This window comes from Rosa chinensis, chromosome 4 (assembly GCF_002994745.2).
Source record: "Rosa chinensis cultivar Old Blush chromosome 4, RchiOBHm-V2, whole genome shotgun sequence".
NCBI classification, from domain to species: Eukaryota; Viridiplantae; Streptophyta; class Magnoliopsida; order Rosales; family Rosaceae; genus Rosa; species Rosa chinensis.
In genome coordinates, this window is record NC_037091.1 from 18,411,714 (window position 1) to 18,422,969 (window position 11,256).

The window sequence follows — 11,256 nt, forward strand, 5'->3', positions numbered from 1 at the left end:
GATCAATCTCCTGAAACATTCCCACCAATTCGTTATAGTAAGTAGGAAGAGTCCGGCCATTCTGTTTCGCTCCAAAACACTTCTTGTTTAATTCAAAAATCCTGGTTTCATCAGAATCATCATAGAAGGTCTTCTCAACAGCTGCCCAAACATCTTTGGCTGTTGGGAGTCGGATATACCGATTCATGAGGGATGGCTCCATGGAATCAATGAGCCAACTCTTCACTTTTTCATTATCTGTGGCCCAAACTTCAAATTCAGGAGAATTCTCCTCTGGCGCAGCTTTGGCTCCAGTGAGGTAGCCTACTTTTCCTCGTGCTCCAATCCTCATCTTCATAAGAGGTGCCCATATGGTGTAATTGGATTCATTCAAGGCAACACTAGTTGGAAACGTGGAGTTATCTTGAGCAGTGGTGTGATAATGATTGATGATTGGTGGCATGTTGTGGAGGGCAAGGGTTGCGGGGTCGTCCATTGGGAATCTGCAAGTGACCCAGTAAGGTGCAGGAGGCTTGTAGGTTTGGTGTGAATTAATCACAAAAAAGGTGTGATAAAAGTAAAGAACTGCAGGAGGTAGAAAATTTAGGTGGGGTCTACGTCTGCTAGGCACTAGTCCTTGTCTGCTATGTTGAATAAAGGTATGCAGCAGCTGTTGTCTCTTTTGGTACAAGGATGCGGCAGTTTCAAGGAAATTGTTTTGCTTCAATGGTTTTGATGTTTTTCGGTATGCGGGTCTTGGCTTTGATACCAAGTAGAAATTGTGTTTGGAATGCTTCAAGTAATTATATTCATCTCCAAAATAGGAGGTATATAAAGGGATACGAGACTAGTCCTAATAGGAAAACATCTCCTACAATTATACAGAGCAACGTAATCTACATCTACAAGGAAAGTAAATATTTACAGAATATTCTACAGAAAAAGGGCCTAAGGGCACACATAAAATAGGGACATATGAGAGATGTGTGCCTTTAAGTGAGCAATAGGCACATAGGAAGTTATGTGTGCCTTTAGTTAGAAAAGCGACAAATGAAGAGTCCCCATTTGATAAAAATACCACATATACGTTGCAAATATGTACTTTTAACTCCACATTCTCTCTCCTCTTTGAAAAGGGACGGATGAAGTGTGTCCCTATTTGATGAAAAATACCACATATGCACTGAAATATGTATTTGTGAGATAATTCTCTCTCCCCTTTCTAAATCAAACCTACATCTCTCGATGCTCTCTCTCAGCCTTAGCCTTGCCTCAAGCTCATATCTCCTCTCTCAATAGATACGATTATAATTGAAAAAACCGAGGATGTAGAGAGGGGATGTTAATAGCAAAGGGGATCTTGCTCCATCCTTAGCATCTATCAATCTCGATGGCCAGTTCGCCTTCTCCGGCTCCAGCGATGGTGAGCTTCATCTCCGTCAGAAGATGGAAGCCTTCGCTCTCTTCCTCTTCCCACTCAACCCTCCATTTAATTAGATCCAGTCCCGGAAGAATTGTCTTCTACTGCTCCGGCTTCTGGGTTTGGTGAAAGGACTTGAATACTGGGCTTTGACATTTTTTGGGGCTGTTCTGAATCTGTTGGAGAGGGAGAGATGGCGGTAAGTTCATAACTTTGCTTCCTTTTTTTTTTTTTTTTTGGTTTTGAGTGTTTGATTTTGATGTTTTCTTGTTGGTTGAGCTGTTGAGAATTCTAAATCGTTATGGATAGGTTGAGCAAGGGTTTCGTTCTTTTACTGATTGCTAAAAATAGTAGTATGTATGATTTTGTGTTCTATTTTAGGATGGTGTCTACTATGAGACTTTGGGAATCTATTTATCTTAATTTACTTTGACAAGAAAGACTTGGTTTTTGTATGGATTGCTGATATGTAAAGTCTGTAGCAAACTTGGTTATGTTGTTAGTTTGGATTCTTTTTCGGTTCATGGCTCTTGGACTGTAGAGATTAAGAGGAGGATCAATTAGAGTGCCCTATTAATCCAAATAGATCTGCATTTGTAGCCTGTTGTATGTGTGCGATAAATGATTAAGAACTTCTTTGAAAAAGTATTCTTTCATTCTTTTCGTGTGGTTAAATTAGCATATAAAACGTGTGTCGGGAACATGGAGCCTTAGCAGTTCGGGACAGGAGGGGTATTCCTGCTTCGAACTTTCCAGGATGACATGGTAGAATATTATAAAGGTATTGAACAATCTAGTTAATTGATGTGGTACAATGATGCATATAGCCAATGTAGTTTAATTCCTGGAATATTTATTGAAGCTCCTGCCGGAAGCTTCTGGGTGGATAAATATTTTGTGGATTCAAGTGGTGAGAACACTGAGTGCTTCGCTAGGGCATTTGCCATATGGCAAGGAAAAAGAAATTCTGTTGAAAGCAGTATGTTAATAAGATACCATTCTTATGGATATGTTATATTTTCTTTTTATTATTATTTTTTTTATTGGAGTTTCTGTGCTAGGTCATTGTACTGTTTCTATGTGCCACAATTTCTATTCTGATATTCTACTGCCTTGCAGCTAGTATTTGAGGAGCTAATGGAACACGTGAAGGAAAAGGAGGAGAAAGAAGATAAAAGGTGTAAACGTCTTGCAGATGATTTCTTTCATCTCTTATCTTCTATCAAGGTGCAGCAGGTTGTGTGCCAACATAAGATTTTTTTGTGTTATATTTTTCATACTCTTTTTTTCCTGCACTATTGCCATTTTTCCTGTATCTCCTGTTTTTGGAGGTGAAGAGAAGGGCAAACTTTATTCATCAATCTGATTCATTATTTGTTACAGGAGATAACTCCATCTTCTAAATGGGAGGACTGTAAATCACTTCATGAAGTTAGTTCAGAGTACAGGTACCATTTTTTAATAACCTGAACCTTGATTCTTTTTTAGTCCAAATAGTTGTTATTGCTATCAAGGGTTTAGGGAAAATGAAGGAAGTTTTAAAGGAACTAGGATTAAAAATATAAAGTGAGGTGTAAATATCTCAATTGAATTGAATATGTTTGCTATAGCTCTCTCAGTGTTATCCTAGTTGCTAAAGCAAACATATTCAATTCACTTGAGATATTTACACCTCACTTTATATTTTTAATCCTATTTTCTTTTCTAACTGTCTATTGCATGATTATTTTGCAACTCTTGTTCAGTGCTATTGGTGAAGAGAGCTCCTGCAAGGAGATAATCGATAAACACATAATGCAATTGAAAGAACAAGCAAACGAGAAAGAGAGAAAGCGGAAGGAAGAGAATGTACTATTTCAGCTGAATGACATTAGTAGCTTGGGTTAGGGTGAAGATGAACTAAATCATGTAATTATTATGGTCTGGGAGAACAATGACCACTTTTGTATATTGCTCTTGAATGAATGAAATCTGTGTAGGAAACTTAATATTTGGATTCATGTTTGAAAAGTTGGTTGAATGTACAAATGTGATTGTGTATTGCTATACTCATGTTGGAGATATATAGGCACAGATGTTACATCTGTCCCTAATTGAAATAATAGGTATTCGTATTCATGTAAAAGGTGGTATACAAGGACCCACTAGAATATGTTTTTGTATTCGTAAACAGTACAAGTATATATCATTCAATATGTATTTGGATGAAGTAAGAATACATGGGGTCTACATTATTATATGGGGACACTTGAGCTTGAGATATGTGTGCCATTTAGCAATAGGAACACAAGCAATAGGCACACATATGATATATGTCTCTATAGCTCAATGGGGACACATATTTATCCCTATAGGTATCAAAAGGCACACATATTATTAGTCCCCTTAGGCCCTTTTTCTAGTAGTGTGCAATGATCGTGATTGTGACACGCAGTGTCATGTCAAGTATCCTAATAGGGTTTTAGAATCTGGATATTGTTTAGATATTGGAGCTCCCCAGATCACTTCTTGTTTTTGTGTGGTTAAATGTTAGGATTACTTAGTTGATGCAATCTCAAGACTTTTCTTTCGGTGCCTGTTTCTCTGGTTTCTTTCTCAAACTTTCGTACTGGCATGGTTTCATTTAAAGATTGGGGAAACCAAGCTGATTGAAAGGTTTGTTCAAGTGTTGAATAAAGTTTTTATGTTTTGCTGCAAAGATGACCCATCGATCACAGTATATACTTGTGCGAAAGCTTCATCATTTTTTATTTTTTTTTCCTTCATAATCTCACTGCATCCATCTCTGATGACAGTGAGATTTGATCCTCCACAATGTTAGTTAGGTTAGTTATGTGACAAGTCATATCTTACTGATAAATAATTAAATGACAGCATGTGATGATTGATGAGAAAAAAGAAGAAGAAAAAAAGTAGATAAATAAAAATTTAAACTAAAATAAAATGAATATTCTTATTAAATTTGTCTAATGTCAATATTCGAAGAAATTTTAAAAGTTAAGCCTATTATCTTAATATATAGTATACAGGTGGTAACTGAAAAAAAGTCGAAAGAAACTTAAAAGGCAAAACCACCACAAACTACCTTGGTTTGCATCGCAAGGTATTGGGTAACGGCACAAGGGACACATATGTTTGATCTTTAACCACTCTTCAATACAAGCTTCATGAAAAAGGTGCAAGCAAGGCAGCCGAGTAGTTTTGTCACCAACCTCCTCAAGACATATAACACATGTTCTAGTTTCTTCTTCCAAGCTATCATGTCTCATTATCTCCCACTCCTCAATAGCTGATTCACTTGCACGACCAGTCTCGATCACATCGTCGTTGTTGTCATCCTTGTCCTCGTCCTCCTCACCATCACCGACACCAACACCATCATCAACTGTTTCCATGGATTCTCTTGTAAACCTATTCTCCTCCTCGCGTTCTCTAGCACACATATATTGAAATTGGTCTAGATCCTCTAAATGATGCAATTTTGAAGTAATGCAATAAATGTTTAATTATCTGAAGAATATGAACTTTAAACTTGTAGATGATAGCAATAGAGACAACCATCTCAAATATTTTGGCAACAAGAATCTGCTGCTCAGCTTCTGGAACAGCCATGCCTTTAAGAGCTCACAAATTCTGATCCGGGGCATCCAATATTGCATGGCATGGGGAACACATAGGTCGGGACCTTGGAGCTTAATGTCTCTTGTACTTGTGAGGTCTTCTGGTTCATCAGGAATATATACATAACTACCATCGTTGGCCAAGCATCCTATTTGGGATGAACGGTAAAGGTAAAATTGAATCCGAATCTCTTCATGGATCTCTAGAAACAGCTGCGGCAATTTTGTCCATTCAATATGGCTATAATAAGAATCGTTGCGTATCTCAGTGGCTCTATAAAAATCGTAGGAGCTTGGCATACTTGATCTAAGACCTAAATTACAACCAACATCTATATCTACTTAAACCAACGATATGTTGATGGTTTGGATTGAAGCTATACTATGGTTTCCACAACCCTAACATAGATTCCTACGCCTAAACTGACAAGGAAAATAGGCTCCTTTTCCAAATAAAAGAAGGAGCTGCTTTTTCCTTATGGACCTAAATTTTAATTTTAATTTTTCCATTACTGATTATGGACCTTAATTTTTCTTTTTTCTTTTTTCTTTTTATTTTTCCATTACTGATTGTGATGTTGTTCAAAGAGGCACAGTGAATCATGCATAGAAGCGTTCGATAAAATTTTAAAATTTACACCTATTCTTATAAGAAAATTTTCTTATAAGAATAGGTGCACGTTCAATTGGATCATCACGATCAGAGACAAATTTTGTTGATCTGATACTTGTGTTTACTCATTTTGCTTTCCAATTTACTTTGTGTAGATGTTTATACACGGGGGTGTGGCAGTAATAAGAGTTGCCATTAGACAGCATCTTTTGCATAATAATCGTACTGTATTTCTGGAAAATTTAATCGAAAAGACCACCGAAACTAGAGTCTCTACTACATGTTCTCAAAATCAAGGCTTTGGTTTACGATGCCAAATCGGCATATCTAATAGTGAAGAAATAAATATTGGGAAAAACAGATGCAAGAGGGAAAACACTATCATATATCATATGCATGCATGTCTTTCTAAAGCTTCAACATTCGGATTCATCTAGCAAAAATGTGGAAAGAAATTGTAGAGCCATTTTCTTAACAGAGTGAAATTTGCTCTGTACTCTCAATAAATATTAGATTATTAATTAGTGTACATACTTTTTAGTTAGTAGAAAATCATTGTAGTTACAGGGAGTCTAGGGCATTTCTTAAATTACATTCACAATCATAAAAGTATCATAAGGTAACTGTGGTTGTACAATCTAGTAGAAGCAATCATATGCACTTAATAAAGGGATATGCATCGTTGATTAAGTAACAAGAGAACTACCGGTTCAATTTGTACCCTTAGGAGCAGCACTATAGACTTTTTGTGCTTATAGTTTAATTTACAGAATATTTGCACCGCAAGGCATTAGGTAACTGCACAAGGGACAAATGTGATTGATCTTTAACCACTCATCAATTCAAGCTTCATGATAAAGGTGTAAGAAAGGCAACCGAGTGGCGCCGCCACCAATCCCCTCAAGAAAAATAACACATGTTCTAGTGTCATTTCTCCAAATCCTCAGTGCTTGTAGGACTAGTCTCGACCACACCGTCATCGTCTTCCTCACCGTCACCGTCACCGTCACCGTCACCATCACTAGTACGACACTGACACTGAAAGCTTCACTAAGACCAAAAGCATCACCGTGACTAACAACATTACCGATAGTGGCACCAATACGCACACCGCCATCATCAATATTGTCCATGGATTCTCTTATATACATAATCCCTTCCTCATATATAGTCTCTACTCTCTAGCACATATATATTGAAATAGGTGTAGATCCTGTAATCGATTAAATTTTGAAGTAATGCAATAGATGTTTATCCGAAGAAAATGAAATTTGAACTTGTACGTGTCAGCAATGCAGCCAACCAACTAAAATAGATTGGCAACAAGAGTCTCCTGCTCAGCTTCTAGAACAACCATGTGTTGAGAGTATAATCCCACATGGGAAAAATTAGACATTGCTTATGAGTTTATAAGGATTTGAGCCACTTCATCTATTGCCAATTAGGTTTGGATGTGAACGATTACTTTATTCTAATCTGGGCCATCTAACATAGGGCTGTCAATGGATCGTGTCAGGTTGGGTTCGTGTCGGGTCAAGGTATTTGTCGTGTTATGGGAGACAAATCCAAACCCAACCCATTTAATAATCGTGTCAAAAATTTAAACTCAAACCCAACCTGTTTAATAAATAGGTCGTGAATCAAATACTCTGAGCTTCTAATATTACAAGAAAAAATATAGCATAATCCATTAATCCATAATTAAATTTGAAGTTTAAAATTGAATGTAGAGCATCGATCAAATCCTAACTTCCAAAGTCTTCTTCACTTTATGAAAAAAGAAAAGCAAGTGATCACCACCTACAATTGGAAGCAAATCAAAATCAGTTGATTAAACTAGCATCAAACTCATACAAAACGTAATTAGGACACTAAAAGGAAGATCTACTTCGTCACAGTAAAAGAGTAAAGAAACGCTGCACAAGTAATTAACGTCACTTACCAAGAAAAAATGGTCACATGCTAATGAGTTTGGCATTTTTTCTCTTATCTTGGATGAGCAGCAGATGGATATGCTATATACTAATATACCTTTGCAGTTTGCAGAGAATCAATATGGAAGAAAATTTGATGCAGATGACCCGTGAGTGTTAGGGTTTGTGTGTTGATACAAGACCCAAACAAGAGAATTTATAGTGTTAACAGTAACCCTAGCTTAAAGTGAGAAAAAGACTTATTCAACATTTATATGCATATATTATTATTTTTTTAAATGGGTCGTTTATGCTGGTTATATATATAATATAACCGAACTCATTTAATAAACAGGTTATATGGGTTCATTTCGTGTTAGCGGGTTGACCTGTGACCGACCCGTTTATTAAATGGGTCATGATGGGTTGACCCGCCGCTGACCCGCTTTTTAATTGTGCGGGTTCAACCCGCTTTATTTCGTGCAGGTTTCGAGTCGTGTTGGCGGGTCGTGTCTGAATTGACAGCCCTAATCTAACATGGTGAACAAGTAGATATATCACGACCGTTGAGCTTAATCTCTCTTGTATTTTGAGCTGTATAAAACATCAGAGGAGCTTGACATACTTGATCCAAGACCTTAATTATATCCAATCAGCCAAAAACTGCATTTTGATTTGTTTTTCTTCTTATTATCTATTGTTTTTTTTTTCTCTCGTCAAGCCTCATAAACTTTTGATATAAAAATAAAAATTAAAGGACTCATAAACTAATATGAATTTTACGATTATATAATTCTGGACATATGATTTAATAAATCAATTTTTGGGGCAGAACTTCGTTAGTTAGTAAGTTGTTGCAAGCAAAATATTTTCCACAAACCTGTTTTCTGAATGCTACCATAGGGACTACAGCTTCTGCAATTTGGAGGGGATTGTTATGCGGTAAGCAGGTTATTGATGGGGGTACAAGATGGCGGATTGGAAATGGTAGCAGAGTATGTGTCAAGTCTGATCGGTGGATGCCTTGCCCAACTACATTTAAAGTTGTATCATCTTTGAATGTTCCGGCATATTGGAAAGTGGATTACTTGTTTACTGATTCTGGAGCATGGAATGTGCCATTAAAGAAATCTTTGTTTCTTCCTCATGAGACTGAGATGAATTTTAATTAGCATGCCTTTGGGGTTGAGGACCATATCTGGCAAAATTAATTATTTGGCACTACACAAAAAATGGGGTGGTTAATGTGAAATTCGGGTATTGGGTTGCAAGGGATTTACAAGAAAGGAAGACATCATCTACTGCCAGTTCTAGCAGCCAATGCAAAGTTGTTGAAATTTGGAAGAAGGTTTGGGGTATGAATGTCCCACATAAGATCAAGATTTTTTTATGGAGAGCAGCCAACAATTTTCTCCCTTGTGCTCAGAACCTATTGAAGAGGAAAATCATCTCTGAAGCTACTTGTTGGCAGTGTGGTGCGCAGCAGGAGTCAATAATTCACATCATTTAGGACTGCTCAAGTGCGCGTCAAGTTTGGAAGAGGTCTTTTCTCAATGAGGTGTGCAAGGTGTGGTCTGAACCTTCCTTCTTTGATCTTCTTTCACTGTTTGTATCATTTCAGTTGGGGAGGACTTGCAATCATTTGGTTTTCTAGCTTCTTGGTTGTGGAGAAAACGAAATTTGCATAGACATGGTCAAAGGGTATTGAAGTAGGCCGGCAGAATTGGTGAACACTGCTGGTGAATGGCAGCTTGAGTTTCTCACTGCAGGCAGCTTGCCCAACCTGCCTGCGACTGGATCAGGACCTGCTGCACAAGGCAGTAAGCATGGCTGGCAGCCTCCAAATGTGGGAAGCTTGAACCTCAACTTCGACGGAGCTTGTGATACGAAGAATGGGTGAGTGGTCTGGGTGTTGTGTTCAGGGATTGTCAAGGCATTTTGAAAGGTGTTGTGTTCAGGGATTGTCAAGGCATTTTGAAAGGTGCCATGACAGTTCCCCAAGTTGGAAATCTCTCCGCAAGAGCTATTGAAGCTTTGGCATTGCTGCATGGCCTCAGGTTTGCTTTAATAACTTGGAAGTTGAGGGAGATGCTTTAACAGTTATCAATTCGCTGCATGATGTCAGTGTTGATTTAAGTTCAGATTGTCATATTATTGATGAAGTAAAGCAGTTAGTTAAGTCCTCCAATTCTTGTAGTTGGCGCTTACCTTGTGAAGAGAGATTGTAGTAAACTTGCACAGCAAAGGAAGTCTTGAAAATTAGTCAGCATTTTCTTTGTTTGGAGTCGGAGCTTCTTTAGCTCCATCAGTGTATCAATATGGACTTTGACTTTAAAAGTCTAGTGGGCAGGGTTTTCATTTAATCTTTGTTGGGAGATGCTAGAAAATCATAGTACCCATTCTCATTGTATTCTTGATTATCTATGAAGTTTATTCCGATCAAGAAAAAATATATATAATATATATAGGCCCGTTCCAAAGCGGACGTCTACACTTTGTTAAAGTGCGGATGGCGACGCAACGGAGGCGATCCAGGTGGCGACGATGGCACGCGGCTTGTAGGAGGGAGGCCGGAGGCATCTCGGACGGTTCTGGGCAGCGTTCGAGGTCAGAGGAGGTCGGGGTTGCAAGTTCTGGGCAACAACCCGACCTGCAACTGCAGGATTTCTGGGCAGCGCTGCAACGACGTTGCCGGCGACTCCACCGATTGCAGAACTCTCCGCGCGACCCCTGGCGTCCTTCCGGCAACCCCAGCCGTCCTTCCGGCAACCCCAGCCGCTCGGTCGCGCTCCGAGCCAAGCTGCAGCGTTGTCGTCCGCACTTTAGCGAAAGTGCGGACGTCCTATTTGGAACGGCTCCGTGTGTGTCTATATATATATATATATATATATATATATATATATATATATATGTCTGCCCCCCTGGTGTGAAGTGGACTCCCCCAGTGGCTCCTAATCTGAAGATTAATGCTGACGCGGCCTGTGACTCGAAGAAAGGAATCCATGGTATTAGAATGGTTGTACAAGCAGAAAAGGATGTCTTAAAGGTGGTGGCTGGTATCCAATCTTTTCCCGGAAACTTACCAGCTCACATATTGGAAGCACTAGCTATTCTTCATGGAATGAGATTCTGTCTACAGGAAGGGTTTAAAAAAGTAGAACTGGAAAATGATCCAGCAGTTGCAATCATGGCTTGATATAGTTCAAATTTGGACTTGAGTATTGATGGAGCCAATTTTGATGAAATTAAATGTCTGAAGACAGCGTTTCATTTTTATTTTATTTTATTTTTGTTCAGAAGAGTTCGAAGCTATTCATTGCAGGAAAGTCCCTTGAGCCAGTAACCAGGCTGCACACTGTAGCTAGACAATGTAGACGGAATGAGATTTTGGAAGGAAGCCGAACCACCTTCGCTTGCCAATACTTACTTTTGTGAATCTTGATGTAGTGTTGGTGGTACTCTTTTTCACTTGTTCTAATCACCAAAGTATTATAAATGAAAATTCTTCATTTGGTCCCAAAAAAAATAAAAAATAAAAATAAAAAATAAAAAATCCCAAAGTAAACTACAAAGGCCATGACTCATCAATACAGAAAAATATAATGACTAAATTTAAGTTTTAACTATAACGTTTCAACAATTCTCAAAATACAGAAAAATATAATGACTAAATTTAAGTTTTAACTATAACGTTTCAACAATTCTCAAAAT

At 38.1% G+C, this 11,256-nt stretch overlaps 1 protein-coding gene across 2 annotated transcripts; it reads left to right on the top strand.

The window, feature by feature from the left end:
- The first annotated feature begins 2,072 nt into the window (after nt 1-2,072).
- LOC112200068 (pre-mRNA-processing protein 40A) lies at nt 2,073-3,444 on the top strand. Of its 2 annotated transcripts, none has more exons than XM_040517815.1 (4): nt 2,073-2,180; nt 2,519-2,635; nt 2,783-2,847; nt 3,145-3,444. In XM_040517815.1, the coding sequence occupies exons 2-4, from the start codon at nt 2,537-2,539 to the stop codon at nt 3,284-3,286; spliced, it is 306 nt and encodes a 101-aa protein (XP_040373749.1). In that variant the 5' UTR covers nt 2,073-2,180; nt 2,519-2,536; the 3' UTR covers nt 3,287-3,444. The 2 variants fall into 2 exon arrangements, with proteins under 2 accessions (XP_040373749.1, XP_040373750.1); XM_040517816.1 differs by having other exon boundaries at nt 2,519-2,626.
- Nucleotides 3,445-11,256: the final 7,812 nt, after the last annotated feature.